The 26,098-nt window shown below is 29.7% G+C and overlaps 1 protein-coding gene across 1 annotated transcript; it reads right to left on the bottom strand.

Annotated features, from left to right (window-relative positions):
* Nucleotides 1-21,416: 21,416 nt before the first annotated feature.
* LOC117910694 (ankyrin repeat and protein kinase domain-containing protein 1-like) lies at nucleotides 21,417-23,419 on the bottom strand. The gene has a single exon (XM_034824809.1). It carries the CDS (start codon nucleotides 23,274-23,276, stop codon nucleotides 21,678-21,680), a length of 1,599 nt encoding a protein of 532 aa, XP_034680700.1. The 5' UTR covers nucleotides 23,277-23,419; the 3' UTR covers nucleotides 21,417-21,677.
* Between the last annotated feature and the right edge of the window lie 2,679 nt (nucleotides 23,420-26,098).

The raw sequence follows: 26,098 nt of genomic DNA, 5'->3' as shown, positions 1-26,098 counted from the left end.
TGAGGCACAACTGAAAAAAAAAAAAAGCCAGCAAGGAGTAGAGAGGAGAGGGTATTCATTGGAGTAGCAAAGATAAGAAGCGGAAGAGAGCAGCAAGGAAGGAGAAACGGGAAATCAACCTGCCATCATTTTCCTAGTCTAGGTACAATTCCAACTTTTTTTACATTTCCCGTTTGGAACTATTCTCCTGGGTTTTCTTGCTATTGGTGGGTTCATCTTGGTGCTTGAAAGCAACTTGTGCATGCTTTGTTTTTGGCATATTTTGGAATATTGGGTGATCACGAGACGATGGCGTTTATAGAATGCGGGTTTTAGGAAGTAGTTGTGGTTGTCTGATGCATTGAAATCTCCATAGGTTCATTGTGCTTGATCATTTCCTGGCCTCTATCTCTCTCTACTCTTCATTATCATTTCTCAAGTGCCAAACCTTAGCCCGCCATCACCATGGTTCTTGTCACCGAGAAGACCACCTCCGGTCGAGAGTAAAAGGCCAAGGACATGTCTGAAGCCCACGTGCCACCCCTAGCGCCACCATCGACGCCTCTATACATGCAGCGATTGTGATCGCCCCCAAACCCATTATGCCAACCATCTCCATCTCCATCTCCATTTCCACCTCCATATCTCCTTGTCTCTCTTCAATCGAGTCATTCGAAAAATCTCCATCTCCACCACTTGCATTTGAACCAATGTCATCCTCTTCCCTCACTCCAACAGTTTCTCCAAGCCCTCCACCCATTGCCGAAGCACCCATAACCGTCTCCTCCACTCCAGCTCTACCGATAGAGTCGTCGGAAAACTCTCCATCGGATCTCTTATTAAATCAGAAAATAGCACGTCGGACAAGTCGGTTGTCAACGTCACTACTCCAACAACATCAGATCAACTTAGCACTGTTCCTGGCATTTACACTTCACTGCATGATATGGGATATAGGGGGAATTGCAACTGATTTTTATTTTTTATTTATTTTTTTAATGGTGGTTACCGTAACCCAAATGGGTATGGTAGATATATGCATGAAAAATGGGTTTGTGGTGTGGGTATGGCAGACATTTGCATGGAAAATGGGTTTGTGGTGTGGGTATGATAGATATATGCATGGAAAATGGGTTTGTAGTGTGGGCATGACATTGTTGCAATATGGAAAATGGGTTTGTGGTGCTGCTGGTCCTATACACGTTTGGCCAATGGTGCTAAGGCCTTTTGTCCTTTATTTATTTATTATTTTCTTATTTTTCTTCAATTTTGATGCCAAAAATTTAATTTTCAAAATTTTAATCTTAAGATAATTTTTTCAAAACTCCAATTTTTTTAGTTTAATTTTCAAAACTTTAACTTCCCAAATTTAAATTTCTTTCAAATTTAATTTCCAAAATTCCAATTCTTAAATTTAATTTTCAAAACTCTAATTCTTAAATTTAATTTTCAAAACTCCAATTCTCACATAATTTTCAAAATTCCAATTCCTTTCAAATTTAATTTCCAAAATTCCAATTTCTTTCAAATTTAATTTCCAAAACTCCAGTTCTTAAATTTAATTTTCAAAACTACAATTCTCAAATAATTTTCAAAACTCCTATTCTCAAATAATTTTCAAAATTTCAATTTCTTTCAAATTTAATTTCTAAAATTCTAATTCTTAAATTTAATTTTCAGAATTCCAATTTCTTTCAAATAATTTTTCAAAACTCCAATTTTCAAATTTAATTTTCCAAACTTCAATTTTCAAATAATTTTCCAAAATTCCAATTTTCAAATTTATTCTTTTAGAAATTTTCATTCTCAAATAATTTTTCAAAATTCCAATTTTTAGATTTAATTTTTAAGAAATCTCATTTCCAAATAATTTTTCCAAGTTCCAATTTTCATGACTTCCAGTTTCAAATTATTTTTTTAAAATTCCAATTTTCAAATTTAGTTCTTAAAACTTCAATTTTCAAATAAGTTTCAAAACTTGATTTTCAAAAATTTGTCTTTCAAATGGTTTTAAATCTTTTAAATTTATTTATTTAATTTGTTTATTCACCTAATTTAATTATTTTATCTATTCATCTTTCATTTATTTATTTATTTATTTTATTCGTTTATTTATTTATTTGTCATTATTCTTATTACTATTATTATTATTTTCTTCTTTCTTTCTTTTTCTTCTTTTCATTAAAATCCCGATTCACCAAAATCTAATTTTTAATAAACTTGTTGCCATTTTTTTTTTATTAAGACATGCATCTTGTGATTTTCTTTGGTTTTTAATAATTTTCTAGTTTTTTACTATTTTTGTAATTTGTGAGATTAATTCATACAAGATCAATTGAGCTTTGGTGGGGGCCCTACATATGAGTTTTTTCTTCTGATTGTCTCATGCTTAATGAGTATTAAGATTGCCTGATCTTTGTCTTGCACTTTGATATGCATGTGATATATTTTGTATTCGTTATTGCATACTAACTCTGTTTCATAATAGCGCTTTATTACCTGCTGCTAAGGTACGCTCTTGTTCTCACTCTCACTTTGTTCATTTATTTATTATCATGACTTGATCTATGATATTTTTGGTATCTATTGATCTCCTAATTAATTGTCATGTTTGCTTCATCTTATTTAGTAGAGACCCATTTATAGGGGCTTAAAGGGGTGCTACGATTTTTATCGTACCTTTCCAATGAGTAACCTAACCCCTGGACTCGGATTCGATTTTTAACATACCTGATTTTTTTCCTCTAGGAGTCACACTTAAGGTTTTTTTTTTTCTTATTTTGTTTTTTCCTTAAAAAATAAAACAAAAATAAGTAGCGATTCCAAGTCTTTTTCTAAAAATCAAATTTTCACCAAACAAATAAAAAAAATGAGTTTTGTCATCGAGTGGGAACGCATCGAGTGAAATGCGGGGTTCACATTTTTAATTATGTAAACGCATTTTAAAGCCATAAGAGTCCATTTGAACTTAAAGGAAACAATATCTACACGGTTGAATATAAGTCATTACAAACCAAATTAAGGGTAAGTTTAAAATTTCTTTTAAAACTCAAGTTAAGGCAAGGTCAATATCCATGGAATAACTTGTTTCATTGTCATCTCTAAAACAAACAAAAACATTTTAAAATTTTATAATTTTAAAAAGTGTTTTCTAGTAAACATCCTCTATATTTTTGTTCTTCCTTTTTTGCTTTTCAATTTTTGAAGATCAAAAACTTCAACTCCAAATCCACTTTGAATCTAGCTATATAGATATTGATTGTCTTAGGAGAGTGTACTGCTTAGAAAATTGTGGAGGATAGAAGAATGATCTTATATTTGATCATCCTACAACATTAATTTTGGTATTAGTACAAAACACAAATAATAAAGTATTGTTTGGGATAACTTTCCGGATTTTGTTCTACATGAAAGCTGAAATTAAAGGCAAACCCTTATTTTTGGAGGATAATATTGATATTGTAAATGTTTTATGTTATGTTTGATTCTCAAGAAACTTGAGAAGAAATGTGAAGAAAAACAGTAGAAAAAAAAAAAGGAAAATAAAAAATGAATTTAGAATCAATAAAATATTTTTACATGCAGCTTTAAACATATTTTAATTTTTTTTCTTCTATATAAAAATTAAATAATTTTAAAATATATAAAATTTTAATTAATTTTAATTACATTTGATTTTACTTTATATTTTTTATAGTAAAGGCAAATAAGAGAAAATAATTTTTCTAGATCACTTTTTTTTTCTTCTTTTATTACTATTTTTTAATAACCAAACATATTCTTATTAAACATGAGAGAATTTTTTGGAGAAGTCAAAATATAGTTTCTACCACGAACAACATTTTCTTATATATATATATAATTATTTTAAAAAAATCATAAACTTTTTGAACAAAAGTAGTCCAATAGATATAAAAATTGTTATGGAGATTAAAAAGAGCTTTTGGCTAAAAGACTTCAGAAATTAAAGTCTCATTTTGAATCATTTTCTATTTTTAGCTTTAGAAATCAAAGTTAATATTATTATAAATTTTTTATTAAATATAAATTTTTTTATAAAATAATATTGATATAATAAAATTGCAATTTTTTGTCTTTTGATTTACGTTGAACCTTATAGGATGAACTTGAAATTGAAGTTAAAATCAATTTTTTTTTTTTTAAATATCGATATAATAAAATTTTCATTAAATATTAAATAAATTCCTAGATAAATTAAATAGATTTGATAGAAAAAGTAAAATGTTAGAATTTTCATATTAAATTTTTTCTTAATTTATAAATTCTTTTAATAGAATTAGTAAACATGTAGAAGAGCTTTAGCTGAGTTTAGAAAAAAGGTTTTTGGATTTTAAGACAATCGAAACAAGACGTTAATGTTATCGCATATGTTGCCAATAGAAGATCCATAAAAGGCAGGATTATTCTCCAATGGACCACAAATATAGCTTTTTTTAGCATAAATTTGAAAGGGGAGGGAGCACAATGAATCAAATGCCAAGCCTGCCCAACTTTTTGTCCACTTTCTCATATTTTAAACTAAGGCAAGTTAGGGAGGATATGCCTTTTCCGAGTACCTATCTGTGCCAATTGTTGCTACTTGGACAACAATTTTCCCTTGGGTAGTGTCTACCATATCAAATAAAAAATAAAGAGAGCGTAGAAAAATACTCTATTTTCCATAACACCTTTTATGATTTATAACGTGTCATATGATAGAAAAATAATTTTTTAAGAAGTATATATTAAGTTACTATTTCAAAAATCCTTAAGGCTAAGTTAGGTTACCAAAAATATTAAGAAAAGAAAAAATTGTTAAGAAAAATAGTTTTCTCATGTTTGATTTCACTATATAAAAAAAAAAATTAAAATTAATTTAAAATTATTTAATTTTACTATAATAGAGATAAATCAGTAAAATGAGTTTGAATAAACATATAAAAATAATTTATTAAATTTAAACTTATTTTTTATTTTATTTCAACTTTTTTTTTTTTTGACTTTTCATCTCTATCTTTTTTCTTTCCTATTTTCCCTCAAATTTTTAGGGAATCAAACATACCTAAGTAATTCTCATTTTTATTTTTTATTTTTACAAGAAAAGCACTTCAAAATATCATGAATTACTCTTTTAACTTTTTCAAAATGACTTATTGAGCTAAAGTTGCAATTTGGATACATTAAGTCAACTGTAACTTGCACCAAACCTAACTTTTGGTTGGGTTGAGAATTCCCAACCTACTCCCATTTATGGACCACTAAGGTTTTTCATAGATTATTAAATTAAAAAAAAAATTAAAACAGAATTCCCAATGAATAAACAATTAATATATCTCAAAGTTATAAGTCATACTATTAATTACTAATTCAACATCAACACAACTTTAGCTTAATTCTTAATTTAAAAATGACAATTGCAATAGTATAATATGACAACAAAAAGTGAAAAGTTAATTTTTATTTTATTTTTATACTTTAAATAAAATAATAAATTATATAATTACAAATAATAAAGAATCAATAATAATTAATACATGAGTTTCAATGGGTTATTTGCATCTTCAACCCTTGAAAATTCGAATAAATTTTAACTGAAATATTATACATAAATTAAAAAATATATTTTTAAATATAACAATTAAAAAATTATTTTTATATATAAAATATTTTTTAATTTATCTCTTTTAAAAGAGAACTTTAATTAATTTTTTTTAAAAAATAATTTCTTATTAGATTTTTTCAACGGTAGTAAATCTAAAAATAATTTTACAAAATTTAGAAATAATTTTTAAAAAATATTTCTCAAAATTACTACAAATCAATTTACAAAAACTTGACCACCTCAAGCCCAATTAGAATCTACATTTAAATTAAGTGGGTAGGAAATGTGGCAACTTCCTTGTCCTTTTATGGCTTAGGTGCTTGAAAGTTGGCCACAAGTCACACAACATACAAAATTCATCGACCAAAACACCCACAAGTCACAAGTTGAAGTGTGAACACTCTTTATTTTAAAATTTTTATTATTATTTTATTGTTTTTTTTTTCTTGGTTCAATGTCACAGTGGGAATCTAAACCTTGGAAAACCCACACTGGCCATGCATGTTAGGACAATATTCTCTTTTGAAATTAAATTTTCAAAAATTTCAACAATAATGTATTTTAATTTTTTCCTTTTCTATTTCACTTTCACACCTCTATATGTGTGCCTTTGGAATTTACTTGTTGAGACATCTGACTATGAGGTGGTATCTTGTTTGAAATTTGTCTCTATTTGCTAGTAAGCTTCAAAGATCTTAATCATCTTATGACTTTAAGGAAAAAAAGTTGGACTTCCACTTGTTCATTTGAAGACTATATTACTGAAGTTTGGATGCTCTATCCTTGTGTTAGAATTTTTGACTTTTGCATCATTCCATAGGTGAACTTTGAGTTGACCTTTGTCCCCATAGAGGAAAAAAAAAACATAATTCTTGCTTAATGATCACATCAATGCCCAAAATACCATAATTCTTGCTTAGTTATTTGCATTAATATTAATATTAAAGTTAAATATTTAATGGGTATTTGATAAATCAACTTATTAACTTAAAATGATTTAATAATTTAATTTAAATCATTAAATAAATTAAATATGTTTGGTATAATAACTTAATAATATAACTTAAAATAAAAAATAACTTTAAATAATAAGCAAAAACAATTAATTTATTATTAACTCCATATCTTTATTTTAACTTTTTACCTCATTTATCCTAATTACCTTCACAATCTCTTTTACTACTATGTTCAATTCAATGTTACTCGACCTCATTTATGATAATTATAATTTATGAGGATAAATATATCAATTTAACGATTTATAATAAATTTTAAGTTAATTTTTGTTGAGATATTAGGAATGTTTTTCTTATATCATTCTTTCCTTATATCATTTAGTGTTGAGATATTAGGAATGTTTAGATATTGGGAAAGTTGAGATATTAGGAATATTGAGATATTAAGAAAGTTGAGATATTAGGATATTAGTTGTTATTTCCTTATATCATTCTTTCTTTGTATCATTATTTCTCATTCTTAAAATGGTGATTACCCTCTATATATACTCTGTACATGAACGAATAAAAGTATGAATGAAAAAAACTACCATTTATCAATTTGAAGATGGTATCAGAGCCATGGAACTGAAATCCTAGACATTTTGTCGCTATGGTAGTCCGACAGCGATCAACCATCCTAAGACAAGCCCTAATATTGATAAGTCAACCTTCAAATGCACTTATTGCAATAAGACTGGTCCCACCAGTCTGGATATCCCACAATTTCAAAGCAACGACTCTTGGTATGACCAGGAAAACAATAAGGAACCGAGGGTTTGAACCATGGACCTTTAGATCATGTTTAGGCTATCAACACTTTGTTATTAATGATAATAATTGTGATCAACAGAAGAAGAATTCCAAGAAAACCTCGATTGCAACTGTTGCCGAAATAAAAACAGAGGTTAATGTTGCTGAGAAAGCCTCTGCATTGGTAGTCGCTACTAATCATGGTGGTAAGTTTTTAAATACTTTTACACCTGTTATTAATAGTGCATGGATAATTGATTCTGGTGCTACAGATCATATGACTTTTGATTCTAGACAGGTTACACCCCTTAGACCTTCCTCACAAAAAATTGTTTCCACAGCCAATGGTAACACAACCCCAGTCATTGGGGATGGATCCTTAACACTTACTGATACTTTGAATTTGGATTCTGTTTTAGTTGTTCCATCTTTAGATTACAATCTTTTGTCAGTTTCTCAAATCACTGCAGCCTTATCTTGTATTGTCATTTTTTGGCCTGAATTTTGTGTGATTAAGGACATCCAAACAAGACAGACGATTGGTTGTGGTATTAAGCGAGGAAAACTCTATTACTTGGACTTGCAGTCAAAGGATTCAAATAAGTTGCAACAAGCCTTGATGGCAAATGGATTTGAGGAGGAGGAGAAAAAGTCTGAAATTTGGTTGTGGCATCGACGTTTGGGACATGCTTCCTTTGGTTATTTAAAAAAATTGTTTCCTAGTTTATTTGCAAAGAGTGATATTTCTGGTTTCCGTTGTGATATTTGTGAATTGGCTAAAAGCCATCATGCTTCGTTTCCGTTAATTTTGAATAAAAGTCTGTTTCCTTTTATGGTTATACATTCTAATGTTTGGGGCCCATCCAAAGTCCCAACTTTGAGTGGCTCACGTTGATTTGTTACTTTTATTGATGATTGTACCAGAATGACATGGTTATGCTTGATGAAGACCAAAGATGAAGTGAACTTGTTGTTTCAAAATTTTCATAAAATGATTGAAACTCAGTACAATGCGAAGGTTCGGGTTCTGCGTAGTGATAATGGTGGAGAATATCAAAGTTCTGATCTTCAAAAGTATTTGGAAGGACATGACATAATTCATCAGACTACTTGTTCCAATACACCCCAACAAAATGGAGTCGCTGAACGAAAAAATTGATACTTGTTAGAGGTTGTTCGTGCTTCCTTGATAACAGCAAAAACACCGATATCTTATTGGGGAGAAGCAATCACATCTGCCGCATACTTGATCAATCGGGTACCTTCTAGCTCAATTAACTTTCAAACACCTCTTCAAGCTCTTACTAATGCCGTAGTTGCCCCAACCGTCCCAAATCTACCTCCTCGTGTTTTTGGTTGCGTGGCATTTGTGCATCTACACAAGCACCAACGCACTAAGTTAACTTCCCATGCATTGCAATGTGTGTTTGTTGGATATGCATTGCACAAAAAGGGATATCGATGTTACCATCCTCCAACTCGACAAATGTATATTACAATGGATGTGGTGTTTCATGAAGATTCGATGTATTTTTCATCTGAGTCTGAACTTCAGGGGGAGTACCATAAGAAAATTCAGACTCTCGATTATGATTATCATATCTCTGAGGAAGATGAATTTGGACAATCTGAACTAGTGAACCAAGAAGCGGGTGAGTTGGATATGAGTGGTCAACAATTTGGGTCCGAAGATGTCTTCGTTGAAATACCAAACCAATCGTCGTCTGTTGAGGGTGTTCTTAATTTGAAACCTGATCCATTCATGAAACGGTTACCACACCGTCATAATAGAGGTATTCCTAAACCCACATATGAACCTGAATTGTCTACCAAAGTCAAATATCTCATGAGCAACTATGTGTCTAACCATCATTTGTCTGAATCAAATAAGTCATTTGTAAATCAATTATCTACTGTAACTATTCCTAACAGTGTGCAGGAAGCCTTAGTTGATCCAAGGTGGAAAGCAGCCATGAATGAAGAGATGAAATCATTGTAGAAGAATGAAACATGGGAACTCATAGAATGTCCACCGGGAAATAAGCCAGTTGGGTGTCGTTGGATCTATACTGTGAAGTACAAGGCAGATGGTAGTATTGAAAGATTTAAAGCAAGACTGGTAGCAAAAGGGTACACTCAAACTTATGGAATTGACTACACAGAGACATTTGCACCTGTAGCTAAGATCGACACAGTTCGAGTATTACTGTCTTTACCTGCAAACCTAGATTGACCATTACAACAATTCGATGTGAAAAATGTCTTTCTGCATGGCGAGTTATCTGAAGAAGTATATATGGATCTTCCACCAGGATGCATGGTGTCAGAAAAGCAATGTCAGAAGGTGTGCAAATTGAAGAAGTCATTGTATAGGTTGAAGCAATCCCCGAGAGCATGGTTTGGAAGGTTCACAAAGTCAATGAGAGCTTTTGGCTATCATCAAAGTAATTCAGATCACACTTTGTTCCTAAAAAAGCAACATGGTAAGATTACGACACTCATCGTATATGTGGATGACATGGTAGTTAAAGGAAATGATCCTGAAGAAAGAAAAGCTCTGCAAAATTATCTATCTAGAGAATTCGAAATGAAAGATCTAGGTCATTTGAAATACTTTCTTGGGATTGAAGTTTCTCGATCAAGTGAAGGAATTTTTCTGTCTCAAAGAAAGTATACCTTAGATCTTTTACAGGAGACTGGAATGTCGGGATGTCAACCTGTTAATATACCAATAGAAGAAGGTCTGAAATTGTGTGTTGAGCCTAATCAAGTATCAACCGATAAGGGAAGATACCAGAGACTTGTGGGGAGATTAATGTACTTAGCTCATACAAGACCAGATCTTGCTTATGCATTGAGTGTAGTGAGTCAATACATGCATAATCCTGGAGAACAACATATGAATGCAGTCATGCGTATTTTGAGGTATTTGAAGAATGCCCTGGGAAGGGAATTTTGTTCTCCAAAAATGTTGATCATCAAAGTATAGAAGTGTATACTGATGCTGATTGGGCCGGTGCAGTGGATGATAGACGATCTACATCTGGTTACTTTACCTTTGTAGGTGGTAATCTTGTGACATGGAAAAGTAAGAAGTAGAATGTCGTCGCTCGTTCAAGTGTAGAAGCGGAATTTAGAGGTATGACTCTAGGACTTTATGAGGCATTATGGCTAAGACTCCTCTTACAGGATTTAGGTTACCTATCTAGGCAACCAATCCGATTGTTTTGTGACAATAAAGCCGCATGTGATATTGCTCATAATCCAATACAACATGATCGTACAAAGCATGTCGAGGTGAATAGATTCTTCATTAAGGAAAAGTTGGATGATAAGATTGTGGAATTGCCTAAGATTCGATCAGAAGATCAATTGGCCAATATCCTTACCAAAGTTGTCTCAAGTCAAGTGTTCTCAAAATTTTTAGACAAGTTGGGCATGTGTGACATCTATGCACCAACTTGAGGGGGAGTGTTGAGATATTAGGAATGCTTTCCTTATATCATTCTTTCCTTATATCATTTAGTGTTGAGATATTAGGAATGTTTAGATATTGAGAAAGTTGAGACATTAGGAATATTAAGATATTAGGAAAGTTGAGATATTAGGATATTAGTTGTTATTTCCTTATATCATTTTTTCCTTGTATCATTCTTTCTCATTCTTAGAATGGTGATTACCCTCTATATATACTCTGTACATGAACGAATAAAAGTATGAATGAAAAAAACTACCATTTATCAATTTGAAGAATTTTATCAAACAATTTTAATATTTAAGTTTTAAGTCAATAATTTAACTTAAAGTCAATTTAAATTTTTAATTAATAAGTATTAAGTTTTACCGAACATCCCGTTAGTTAAGTTGAGAACTTTGTTTCATTTATTCTAATTTAGGATTCTATATACTTCCTTGTGACTTACAATACCCGTGAAGACTTGAGATTGCTATAAACCCATCTTACAAGTATAGTTGAATTATTATTTTTAATTAGACATAGAACTTAATTAAAAAATAAGGAGTGCTTAGGCCTCGTTAAATGATATACACGCAATCAAATTTGATGTTGACCCATTTTGAAGTTTTTTTTCCCTTTTCTATGTGCTTTAAATATATCGTTGTTATTATTTACATTTAATCCAATGAACTCAAGTTTGTGGTAACAAACCACATTCCCTCAACGACGTAAGGAGTACCAAGGTGTTTTGTCTCGAGAACAAGGATAAGTGTAAATCCCAGTAGTGTAAATCTTTGAGAAAATAATGTTTACCAAGTAATTATGTGCAATTGACCTTTATATTTAGTGGATTTTTGCTTTGTAGTCCATCGTGCCTATGATTTTCATATTTATAAAGTGTCTTGAAAGATTTGTAAGTGGTTTTTTCATAGATGGTTTGCTCTAGGAGCGAACTCCAGGCGAATATGAAGTGCATGGGTATTAGTTAAAGATATCTCATGAAGAATTCAACTTAATATCGTATTTTATTATATGAATGCAACATTTTACCTTGGCAAACTCGGGCTTTTTGATGCATACAAATATTTTTGTTAGAACGTTGATACATAACTAATAGATTACTTATAGTATCTCCATTACCTAATAAAATGATCTTGTTATGCGATTGAAAGTTTTGCTTTTATTAATTGAACACATCATAACAAAAAAAAAAAATTACAAAAAATTAAAAGATCCATTGGACTAATAATTGATGAGGAACACTTATAAACTTGCTTTAAGTAGTTCCATGATACAACATCTTAGGCTTTGTTTGGTAATTATATTTTAAAACAAAAATCTTATTTTCTAAATAAAAAAATAGAAAAACTTATTTGATAATAAGAAAATAAAAATTAGTGTTTTGTTCTTAAAAATAAAAATTAAAACGTTTTAAGATAACATCTTTCATGTGTTTTTTAAGAATTGTTTTAAAAAATAATTACATAAATATATAAAATGATTAAAACTAAAACACTACCATAAAAATTATTTTTAAAACATTGAGAATATGTTAACAATTATGAAAAATAGTTTTTGAAAAATATTTTATAGTGTTTTATAAAGTAAAAGTCCATTTACGAATTCAAAATGTTTTTAACCTATTATATATGTTTTAAAAATTTGTATAATTTTTTTTAAAAAATTCTTATAAAATTATTGAAAGAAAAATCTTAAAAAATAATATATATATATTAATTATTGAACCAGTCCTAAATTTTGAAACTAGAATTTAGGGAACATGGTATTGATACGTCGGTGGCTGCTGCCGCTGGATCGAGTCCACATGTGTACATCTATGAAGCAGCTGGCTCCTCCTTGATTTCCGCGATGTCGGTGCTGCCGACATTCTATTCCGGTTTCTTCCTATAATTGGAAACCGGGTCGGGTGTGTGGGGGTCCGCCCTACTGGCCCTACATCAGGCGGTCCACATCTCATCTGATATTCACTGCTTATGAATCTATGATTAGTGAAGCTACCCCGCCCATATTTTCTCAAATTCTTTTTGATGAATGATAAGGCTTTTGGTTATCTTCTTAAATGCTCAAAAATAAAATTTTTCATTTTAAGTCATGAATAAAATTATGAATATGAAATTCATTTTTTTTTTTTATCATAAAACGTTTTTACGAAACAAAATAGGAAAAGCATGGTAGAAAGATTTTTTATTATTATTATTATTTTTAAAGAAGAATGCATTTTGTAATTTATCCTACTTTTTATAATAAATAAAATAAAAGAAATTTTTTTTCTACAACTTTTATAATGAATAGATGAGAGAATTTCCAAAAATAGTTTTGAAGGTTTAGTTAATAGTTGTTTTTCAAAATAATTTTCTATTTTTTAAAACAAAAAGAAAAAAGAAAACATGTCTAATAATAAGAAAATCGAGAATGATTTTTTTATCTTAAAAACAAAAAAATATGGTATTTTTAAGAATATCTTTTAATTATTTTTATTTATTTTTTGAGAATTGTTTTAAAAAATAATTATATAAATAAAAATAAAATATTATAAATAAAAATTATTTTAAAACAAATTTAAAAATATAAAAAACATATTAAAAACATTTCAATTCTCAAATATATTTTTATCCTGTAAAATATTAAAAAATAGTTTTCAAAAAATATTTTTTTAATGAGATTTCTCGGATGGGAGTTTAATTTGATGTGAACAATACCAAAAGTGTGCAAATATAAGAATGAAGGTGGGCAAGGGAGTCAATTTGCAAGGAATGAAAGCAATAAAAAAGAGATGGAACATGATGGAGTAGTAGTCGCAATAGAGAGGAGGAGGTGGGGGAAGTGTTGAATACTTGCAAAGAATAATAAATACGAGCATGAAATGAGGCCGATTGAGTGGGGGAGTAGTGACTCCCACGACATTGTATTTGTCGGTGATATGTGTTTCACACTTGCCTCCCTCTTGCTCCTTTATCCCACTCCCTTTCCCAAAGAGCGTGCATCACACCTTTTTGTTTTCAATGCTTTCATTTGTAAATGTTGTTTTAAATATTCTCATCAATAGTGATGGATGAGCACTACGTTAATACGACTTCCTTCTATTATTATTATTATTATTTTTTTCCAATTTCATTTTCTTTTATGACAACTTAGATATCCTCGTGTAATAACTTTTTAAAATTTTATAAACTTATTTTAAAATCATGACTCATTTAAGTTTAGGATGAACAATATTTATACGGTTGAATAGGAGTTTTTACCAATGGTATCAGAGTTGATTCCTAACCTCGATGTGAGAGTTTATTTAACCCCATGAGAAGTATCTATTTAGCCTTATGAGAGTATTTGTTTGTTTGAATTCACAATTTCATGAGACATAATGAAGACATTATATCTATATGTAGGGATGTTTGTGATATCTTTATATTGGACATGGGAGAAAGTTCTTGATACCATATAAGTATGAACTCCTATTAATTTTGTAAATGTATTTTAAAGTTGAAAAGACATTTTTGGGTGCAGAACAGATAATATTTATATAATTGCTTGTAAACGAGTTTTAAAACCGTGATGACCAATTTGGGTTTAGATCGAACAATATCTATACCATTAGAAGTAGATAGTTACATTATCAATATGAATTACCTCAAAAATAATTTTCTAATATTTAATATAAGGTCATTACTATAAAATAGATATCACATTTTTATTTATATTTATTTTTTTATATATAGTAAAAAACTATAAACAAATTATTTTACTTAGTGATAACTATAAGTTATGTATAAATCTCATTTAATATCATCATCATCACATGTTATGTACAAATTATTATCCAGTTAAAAGTAATTTAAAAATTATTTTTATAGTCACAAGTTATATAGAAATAATTATATATATATATATTAGAAACTATGTAAAGAAATTAAATTTCATGTCTCGATATAGCCTAAAAGTTACACAAGAATTATTATTAATTTAAGAGTAAAATTAATATATATTTGAAGTGAATATAACGTAAATACAAATCTCCTTTCTTGATTATGAATATCAAAGTAAAAGTCGACATAATAAAATAAGTCGCACCATATCACCAAAAGTGAAACAATATTGAGAATAATTATAAGTTTGGTATAAAAGAACATTAATCACATACATGTATATCTAAATATTTAGTCAACTTTTATGAATTCCCAATAAAAGTAAAAATATATATATATATATATATATATATATATATATATATATATATATATATATATATATATATATGAAAATGAATTTTATTAATAGCAGTATATTAGATACGATTTACGCTGATATTGATTTCTTTGAATGTCTTGATGAAAATTGATCTTCTAGCAAATGAATGATATGAATACTCTTATTGATTTATGATATATAATATATTGTCATTATATTTATTATTTTTATTTACCTAATGTTTTTTTTCAAGTATTATTTATATATGAAATTATATATTCTATTTCAAGATGAACGGAAAAGATATATGTCTCATAAATTGTGCAACCGCTCATACATTAACAAAAGTTAATGTTAGTTTCACACTGTTGAAGTAGAAAGAGGATTATTGAGAAACAATGACTTGACTTTTTCATTGATTAAGAATGAATATATATACACAAACTTAAAACACAAAAATAGGGAACAATCTACCAAAAACATAAAAATAGGAAACTACAACTAATTAGAAGAATTTAAAAATAGAAAGAAAATCTATTGTAATGAATTCCCTAATACATACTAGATCCTGCATACTTGATTGAAGGTAATAAGAATAATTTTTTGGTCCATTTGAATATCTATATATATATATATTATTTTTAAAATAAAAAATAGTAATGACTTTTATATAAGATACGAGAATTCCGATAAGCATATATTAAAAAAGTAATAACTTTAAAAATTATTTTAAAAATTGAGGTACTAAAATTTTTTTACTACTTTAAATTTAAAAAAATGATTTTTAATCTATACTTAAAAAAAATGTATCAACTTGATGCTTAATTTTTTAAAACTATTAAAAAGTCATAATCCTTTCAAAGTATGTTTCAACGAGCTCTTTCATTTTATATGGAAGTTATTATCATTTGAGTTATATTTGGTTCTCGAAAAGTATTAAAGAAACTGATTTTCTTATATTTGATTTCACTATGAAAAATATGAAAGAAAATCAAATACAATTAAAATTAGTTGAAAATTTATGTATTTTAAAATTATTTAATCTTTATATGATCAAAGAAAATAAGTAAAATAAATTTCAAGAAGCATATAAAAATAATTATTGATATTAAATTTATTTATTTTTTATTTTCTTTTCCTCATATTTTCCCCGAAACTAAACACACACGCGCGTGCGCGCGCACACACACACACACACACATATATATATATATATATATATATATATATATATATAACAAGAAATGTATCCAAACAACACTCGAATATCTAAAATATTTTTAAACTTAATTTATATTTTTTTTAAATAAAAACCATTTTAAAAAAATAACTTTCTTTGATAATTTCACAAGAAAAAGTTCTTGGTATGCTTAATCATCTCATTTATGATCAGAATTACATAATTTATTACAAGGATGCAAGATTATTTTGTCAAAATTTCACAGATTAACTTTGACGAGTTTAGAGCTAATTATTTTTTCATGACAAAAATGTCATACAAAATTCCATCATTTAATAAATTTCAAAATTTTAATAAATTCAAAATTAAATTTGAGACAACCATAACCATCATACTCTAGAAATTTGAAACCTATTGAATGCATACAAAATAACTATTTTCAGAAGTACGTAGAAGTGATCATTGGCAGCACTTAAATTTAAGTCGGATTTGTGGCCAACTTGAATTAATGAACACTCACCTTGAATTGTTTAACATGAACTCAATCTGTGTGCACTTGAAGTGATTAATCTAAGTTTAATCCAATTTCATTTTTCTGAATTTAGATTAAGTTTTTGTCTAACTGTTTTTCCTCTTCCATTGATTACATACCGAAACAAACAATAAACGTGAAATGAAAAAAAAAAAAAAACTATGTATTTTAATATCTAACTTTATTGAAAGACAATGACGTGTTATAAAGATGAGTCTGGTATAAAATACCTAACATTACATAAAATTCACTATTTTAAAGTTTGTTATTTTTTTATGGGATACCTAAAAGATTATTCATTATCTTGGTAAGAATAGTGAGATCGTTTGTTTATTTTTTTTATTTTTTATTTTTAATATCCTCTTTCATTGTATTAGAGTTGGGAATTTGAATCACTTTAGGTTTTTATAATGATTTTTTGTCTATAATTTGATGTATTTATACTCAAATTTAAATAATAAATAAAATAATATTTCAAAATGAGTGTTTAAACCAATTTAAATATCGAATTAAATTATCATTTTAAATTTATGTTCACATATTTTCTTATAGCTAAAAAATGATAAGTCAACAATCACCCATTTCATATAAAAGAAGAAAAAATTAAAATACATATAAAACAATACCATGAAAAAAATATGACAATTAAAAAAGTCTGTTAGGGTAGTATTTGGTTGGTACAAGGAAAAGTCCAAAATAAAAAACTCTTTTCATTTCTAGGCAAAACTTGTGGTTCATTGATTGAACAACATGGATTTTTTTCCTATTTTATTTTATTTATTTATTTTAAGAGCATGAATCTAACCTACAAGTGGACTAAATACAACAACCAATGAAAGCCACCAACTCCAACCCTCCTTTGCACCACAATTTCCATGCTACTGTTATATGACAAGTGTGGCTTTCATCACCAACCCTTGATTGTTACATTTTACTTCCCCATTTCTTTGGTGTTTGGTTGGTTTATCTGCTTTCATAGACTATCATTAATCTTTCTTTTTGGTAGTCAAGGTCAACTTGGATGAATCTTTGATTTTTTATTTTGGATTATAAACATTAAAATCTTATGTTTTAGTAAAAAAAATATATTAATATTATAAAAGTTTATTTTATATAAAATAATTTATGAGAAACTTGAATCATGGAGTTTGGTGACATCTTTTGTAATTTATTTTATTTTATATTTATTTTTGGACAATAAATAAAATGCATGAAATTTAAAATAAAATGTGATATGACGTTGCAGCTTTTAAATATTGCAAACCAGAGGTAAAAGAGTTGGATAGAGGTCAAATGATCTAAGATGAAATTAGTAAATTTAACCTCTCTTTGATTTATGCTCTTATCTTTTACTTAGGGCTATTTTGTTTCTAAAAAATTTGAAGGAAAATAGAAAAAAAATAAAGAGAAAAATAAACAAAAATATAAATTTCTAACTTTTATCGTGAAACTAAACATAAAAAAAAATGACTTCTTTTAGTATTTTCTTTTTCTTTGTTTAATGTTTTTGGAGAACCAAACATAATATAAAAGTTAGAATCAATTATTAGGCCTTAACTTGAATTCTTCAATTTATGCCATCACTTGATTAGTTTTTCATTGATCCATGTTGATGTTAAACTTCAAGTGTTTACCTACCATGGATCTCTCTCTCACCAATACGCACCTTAATGTTTCACCAAATCCTCATTTGATAACAAATTTTAGTTCGCTTTCCCTTTCAAGTAAACCTTCATTTTAAAGAAATTTTATAAACAAGAAACTTCACATGAATGAAATTTTTTCTTAGGAACCTTAAAGAGGTGTGAACTCTAAATAACACCTATGCTTCCCTTAAAGAAAGATTTTACATGCCTTTGTGACTGTTCATGTTAACTGTTATACTTGTGGGATATCTTCTACTATTGATTCTTCTTCTAGAGCAAGAGATTCTTCCTTCCAATCTTCAAGAGACATGCCAAAGACCAATACTTGCCATGCAATTTATGCGAATTGGCTAGCAAGATACTAAAGTAGTCAATCTTAACCTAACATTACGTTATGCAATGAATAAGATAGAGAGAGCGGTAGAATCTTATAGTCATTTAAAATCTTAGATTCCCTCGTAATATCATTGTTATAACTAGGTTGCATGGTTTAATTAATACTTGATAAATTATGATGATATCCTATAATAATGTTGTGCGTGCCTTCAAGACAGTGGATATTTTGAACTAAAGATCTATAATCATTTGAGATTTCATTTTGGATATTTCAAAAATCACTTTTTACAATAAAATCACTATATTTGATAAAATAAATAGAAAGTGATCCAAAATAGATAACCTATAGCTTTTTGTAAGCAATTTTCTAAGATTTAGGTAGTTTTTTCTTCATTCAACCTAAGAGTCAAAACTCTTAATAGACAAATCGCTATCTTTTTGTGGAACTTTTGGGCCTTAGCTAGAATTCTTCTAATAATGCCACCACTTAATTGGCTTTTCATTGATCCATTTTAATATTACACATAATGTGTTTACCTATCATAGATCTCTCTCTCACCAATATGCACCTAAGTATCTCACCAAACCCTTCTTTGATAACAAATTTTAGGTCCCTTTCCATTTCAAGTAAACCTTCATTCTTAAGAAAATTTTTAGACAATAATCATCAAATAAATGAAAAATTTTCCAAAGATAGAACCCTAAAGAGGTGTGCATTCAAAATAACACCTATGTGTTCCTTCACTCAATTTTAACCTAACGTTAAGTCATGCAATGAGTAGAGTAGAGAGACCAATTGGATCTTATGGTTATTTAAAATCTTGGATTCTTATAGAATAACAAAGTTTCGACTACACCCTATTATGTAATTAATACTCAATGAGTTATGATCATATCCTACGATTATGTTGTGATGGCCTCCAAGACGGTCCATATTTTAAATTAAAGGCCCATAATCATTTCATATTTGATTTTAGATCTTTCGAAGTCACTTTTTATAACACAACAAAAGTATTTGTTCAACCTAATATCATGTATTTTATTAGAAAAATTCAAATAAAGAAATTATCTAAATCAAACATGTATTTTCCAATTAAATTGAATTATACTAATTAAATTCTAAAATTTATTTAAATTTTATAATTTTAATACATGTAACACTTTAACTAGAGAAATTCAACTAATGAATTTGTTTAAACAAAAAGGGTTTTCCAATTAAATAAACTTTGTTAATTAAATGCTACAATTTATTTAAAATTAAAATTAAAATTTGCTAATTAAATACTACAATGCATTTAAAATTCATTATTATTTTTTATTTTGTAGAGCTTTAAGTAAAAAATTCAGTTAATCGAATTATTTGGGCATGTAAAAACATCACCATTTCCCCCCCTTTTTTTTTTCTAATTAAATTGAATTTTCCAATTAATTGCTACAAAGTCAATTTCAATATTCGCACGAGCTAATTGACTAATTCACTCAATTATTCCTTCAAAAAAACATAACAATCTCAACCGACAAAATAAAGAAATAAAAGAAAAAAAGAAAAATCTCATCCAAATAATAAAGCCCAAACCATAGGCCCAAATATATTTTGTTCCAAGAATAAATTTAGATTGAGGTTAGCCCAACATGGATGTTCTACAAATCGAGGCCCAAATCTGTGAATGCGTAATCTCAAGTTCATGATGTTGAGTCAACTCAGTCACAATATTAATTTCAACACCATCAAAATCCAACTCAATTAGCCTAAAGAACCACAAAAGAGATGATTTTCTTTTGAAACTGGTGTGTTCAATTCACAACCTTCAATCGATGTTGTATTTTGAAACATGACTTCATTTGAAAACAATGTTTTCAAACCATGACTTATTCTATCGATTAAATGGGCGATGAACCAATAAAAAGCACACAAGAACTAGCTTATATACATAAAAGTTATGTTTCATTCCGGAAAGTTTGAAAGAAAATGTGAGGAAAAGAAAAAAAAAAAAAAAGAAAGAAATAAGAAATATATTTAAAATTAATTAATTTTTTTTATATACTACTTCTACTTTTTTTTTCACTTATTTAACTTTTCTATATAAAGGTTAAATAACTTAAAATATACAAAATTCTTAATAATTTTAATTATATTTGATTTTCTTGCACATTTTCCATAACAAATTCAAATATAAGAAAATCATTTTCTTTTAATATTTTTTTTCCAGTACTTTCATTCCTTTTGTAGAGAATATTGTACAAAATATTTTCTTAGTTAATATATTATTGTAATATTATATTTGCTTATAAAATAAGAAAAGTTGTTAGGAATATCTTTATAAATATTTTAGGTCATAAAAAGAAAAAGTTATAAAATGAAGATGTGCTAAAAACTATATAAGGTGGATAATGGGAAACACCTAGTTGAGAGAAAGGCTTGTGGTTTAAGGTGTACATAGATAACAAGGAGCGGGGAATATGAGATGTTTGGGAACTCAATAATTGTATTTGATTTTATCCCTAATAATATTTTCTATGGTATAATGGAATAATTCTCTCTTATATATGGATGTAAGCATGGTTGAGTGAATCATGTTAAAACCTCGTGTACTTTTATATGATTGTTTTATTTTTGTGTTTTTAAACTAACATTGTTTGCATTAAAACTTTGGAAAACATAAGACCGAACCATACATAGCTAGAATATTCTAGGTGTATACTTGTTTAAATATTAGTTTTGGCCAATGTTCTCCTATCTTCATATTTGGTGGAATCGAATTTGGAAATGATCTTTCTTTACATTGGGATTTCTCGATACATCTCACATTGGGAGAAATTACACATGCCTTTCTTTCTAAAGACCTTTAACAGCAATATGTATAAGTTGTCAATCAACATGTCCGAGCTTACACCTTCTTCCACAATTTCCATCCAAAGATACAAAGAATATATATAGTTTGAACTCTCGTTTGAGGAAGCAAAAAACTCCTGGCATGAACCCAGAGCTAGCTACAGCACTGCCATTGGAGTACTGGACCGATCAAAGCTGCTATGAACGGCTCTCGATCGGTTCTTCTTCTTAGGCCAATATCCAAGTTGATCATGAGCCTCTCTAGCTCCTAACATTCCATTCCCAAATGGAATAGGAGCCGGTGAGGGAACTTGCGCGACGCCTTCTTTGGTGGCACCTACATTACTCAATATCCTCACAATTCCTAAGTAGTTTAAGGACTCAGCTATCTGCAGTGCAGTTACGCCTTTGTTGGTGCGAGCTTCTACATCTGCGCCCTTCTTTACTAGCAATTCGATCACATCAGCGTGTCCAGACTCCACAGCGCAATGCAGGCCTGTATATCCATCTTCTTCTCTAGCATCAATGTCCACCCCCTTCTCTATCAGTGCCTTGACAGCTTCCATTCGACCCTTGAATGCGGCTCGGTGCAGTGCTGTCCATCCATGCTGGTCCCGCCCGTTGATTGCTGCTCCATTCTCAAGCAGCTTGTGGATTGTCCTCACTTCGCCTTTCCTAGCTGCGGCGCACAGGTTGTCCCCTAGGCTGAGGGCATCGTAAAGGCGAGTGTGGCCGTACTCAGCTGCTACATCGTATGCCGTTTTCCCAGACCGGTTTCGGATGTCTTTGTTTGCCCCCTTTTGCAGCAAGAGCTTCACCATGTGCTCATCGCCTAAGCCTGCAGCAATGTGTAAGGGTGTGTCCCCGTTCTTGTTCCGAACATCAGCCCTAGCACCGCTAGCCAGCAACAGTCTCGAGCAGTCCCGTCTTCGCTCCATGGCTGATAGGTGTAAGGCCGTGCTGCCGTCCTTTGTGATGGCGTCAGCGTCAGCCCCCTTGAGTAAAAGAAGCCTCAAAACCTCCATGTGACCTCCTCTTGCAGCCAGGTGAATTGGGCCCAAGGTAGAAGATTGGGAGCGCTCTGTGCTGGCTCGATGAGCCAACAGGAGCTCCACGATCAACGCTTCTCCAGACGCCGCCGCCGCCTCCAGTGGCGTGGACCCTGACCGGCTCTGAGCCTCCACATCAGGCTCGAACTCAAGGAGCAATTGAACCAGGTCGGCTCTACCTTGAGTAATAGCCAGGTGAAGTAATGTTTGGCCATGCGAGTCAACTGAGTTTGCTCCATTCCACGCCGAGTCACTCCTCTCGAGCACCTCCCTAACTTCATCCATGGATCCATCTGCAACAAGCTGGGCCAAGATTGGCGATCCAACAAACATGATTCTGATGCCGCTGTCGATGAACACTTGCTTCTTCTTTGTGGTGAACCAGTCATTAGGAACAGATTCAACAGCTGCGCCAGGGACGACACAGCTGTGTAGAAGGAAGGAATCATCACAGTGAGGAAACGAATTGGGAAGCAAAGATCCCGGAGGGAGATGATAAGATATCTCTACAGTGAGGGTGGCGAGAGGCGCTATGATTGCCACCTGGGGCTTCACTGTGTACCGCATCTTGTTCATTGGTTGAAGCCGGAAGGCTACAGGCATGGTGTACATAACATTCCGCAAGATGAGCTCCCCGTAACACTTCTGGCCAGGTTCAATCCTGATTGCAACAAGGTTTGAGGGCTCTAAGCTTATGAGCCTGTCCATCTTTACCTCTTCTATACAAAGATGTATGTAACCTTCCAATTCTCCTTCACTGTGTATTTCCCTCTTTCTTGAGACTAAACCTTGATGGGTTTTGAAAGAAAGGCAAAACCCATGAAGAGAAACCGAGATTAAACATGAGAGATGAAGAAGATGGAGGTATATGAAGGATGGAAAACAAGGCCGGCACTGCTGAGAGAGTGCCACATGGTGGGTGTTAAAACCAAAGCTGACTTGTTCTATTCGGCCTGACAACTGTATAACTCCTAAGACACAGTTGTACAAGTCAAAAAACTAAGCAACACTGCATAATTTTTTTCTGCAAAAGTCATTTTCAGTCTTCATATTAAATCATAGACACAAACACAAGAAAGAGAGGAAGAAAGCAGCTTTCATATATTAATGTATTTGTGTATTATGCAGCAAAGTATCATTTATTTTTTATTTTTTTTAAGTAACAAAGTACTGCCATAGGAGAATATCATATTCGAGCTTGTGGAAAGTCCAAAGGAATAATATGATTTTGATGATTTCAAAAACATCTCAGTGTGAAATGAGGGCTATATGATGGAGTGGTGTTGTTTACTTGGCCAACTATAGGGACAAATTGACAATAATGCTGTAACATTAGTGATCTTGTTGATTGGGTCATCTTCCTTTTATTTATTTCCTTTAGGGGAGTGTTCCATTTGGGCATTTGGCTATACACAACTCAACAAAACAACAGAAACTTGTCTCTTTGCTCTATTGGATCGTGTGTTATATGTGTGGAATATTCATTTGTTTGGTGGACTCTAGGCTTGCTTTGCCTTGGTCAATTAATATTTTTCCTCTAGACATAGCTAGCGTTGGACCTGCAAAATTTTTTATGACCTATTCTTTGATTGTAATGCACCATAAAGGCCAATAATAGAAACACCCAATTCATCACATACCAACCATATTATATTGCATCATTCTCTGCGGGTTAATCAAGCCATTAGAGCTGGGATATTTTATTTTCGAATTTGATGGGTGCTTAGATGTCTATTAATTTACTATTTCTTGGTATTAAAGTTAATAGGTGCTTAGATGTCCATTAATTTACCATTTCTTGGTGTTAAAGTAAGAAGAAAATTAAGTGTTCTCTGTAATATTGCATTGGTGCAGTTTAGGGTCTATTTGGAAAACAGATATTTGATTTCTTAAATAAAATTTTATTTTTTAAAATCTGTTTTTAGAGAAATATTTTTTTTTTAAAAAAACATTACTTAGTACTAAGATTTATTCAATAGTTTTTTATTGATTAATATCCAAAGGTTGGAAGAGATAGTGGATGAAATTTAACAGGTGTTAGGAAAATCAACTTAATAACTTAAAATTACTTAATAACTTAATTTAAGTTATTAAGTAAATTAAATATGTTTGATAAAATAACTTAATGGTATAACTTAAAATAAAAACTAACTTTGAGTAATAAATAAAAATAATTAACTTATTATTAATTGCATATTTTCATTTTAGTTTTTTTTTTTATCTATGTTTGCCCTAATTATCTCCATAATTTCTTTTGCTACTCTATAACTTTATTGTTACTCAACTTCTTTTACCATAATTATAATTTATGAGGATAAAAATTTCAATTTAATGATTTAAAATAAATTTTAAGTTAGTTTTATCAAATAAGTTTAATACTTAAAATAAAAATTAAATAATAAGTTTTAAATCAACAGTTTAAATATAGTTTATTTTAAAGTCAATTTAAATTATTAAGTAATATATATACCAAACACTCCTAAAAATATGCTTTTTATCACTAAGTATGTTCATTTATTTATTTTTTGATTTGGTGGTTTAATATGTTTAAAGTGTTTTAAAATGATTTGTGTTTTAAATTAAGCTTTATTTTCAAATATTTTAATTTTAATTTTAAATTTGAGGTTTGAACGGTACTTTAACATCTATTTCTATTTCGATTTTGGACTAAAAAACAAATGCCAGCCAAATAGAGAGAAGATTAAGGAAGAAGGATAGGATGAAACTAGGAATATCCCTTTATAAAAATGCAAAATATGCTGTATTAAAAGTTAGTTTATACTAATTGAAATGTTGCAAAAACTCAATGTTAACTAATTAATAAAACTATGTCTAACCATAAAGTAATTTGGGTTTTTATAGGAGTTTCATTGTTAGGAGGAAAATTATGTTAAAAAATAAAAATACTTGAAGTGTGTATTAAAAAATGATATGCCAAAATTCCTCCTTGTTGGATTGCAAAACTTGAATCAATTTTATTATGTTTCATTCAAAATGTCGGAGGTTGAGCTCCATGTTAAGCTCACAGGATCGAGTTGCTCAGTTAGTTTACAACGATTGAAGGGAGTAGCGCCTCTTGGAATTTATTTTTTTTTATTTTTTTTTTTATATAATGAATAACGAGTTTGTCCTTCTTATATATTTAACTATTTTATATTTTAAGGTTTTGTTTTGTTTTTTTTTTTTTTTGGAGAGTGGTCGTAATTAAGAGTAGTTTTTGAGAGTTTTATGATTGTGCTTCTAATTCCTTTTGATCAATGGATTCTTGAGTATCCGTGCATTCTATGGACATAGGAATCACATTGATTGTTGAACCATATTAAAAATCTATTTTTTTTCTACTCATATGCGTGTATGATTTGATTAATATTATTGATATATTTTTCTTATTTTCTTTTTCAAGTCTCCAAAAGGCATATATAAGAACCGCACATTAGAATTTAGAATTACTTTTTATTTATAATTGCACTTCATTGGTGAAAATAAAAAATAAAATAAAATGAGAATAGATGTGAATCACAATACAATGT

Source organism: Vitis riparia, unplaced genomic scaffold (genome assembly GCF_004353265.1).
Source record: "Vitis riparia cultivar Riparia Gloire de Montpellier isolate 1030 unplaced genomic scaffold, EGFV_Vit.rip_1.0 scaffold819_pilon_pilon, whole genome shotgun sequence".
Taxonomy (NCBI): domain Eukaryota; kingdom Viridiplantae; phylum Streptophyta; class Magnoliopsida; order Vitales; family Vitaceae; genus Vitis; species Vitis riparia.
This window is presented reverse-complemented; position numbering and strand designations above follow the sequence as displayed.

What these genes read in the sequence shown, in the direction of transcription:
- LOC117910694 (XM_034824809.1), bottom strand. Translation starts at nt 23,276, where the DNA reads ATGGACAGGCTCATAAGCTTAGAGCCCTCAAACCTTGTTGCAATCAGG.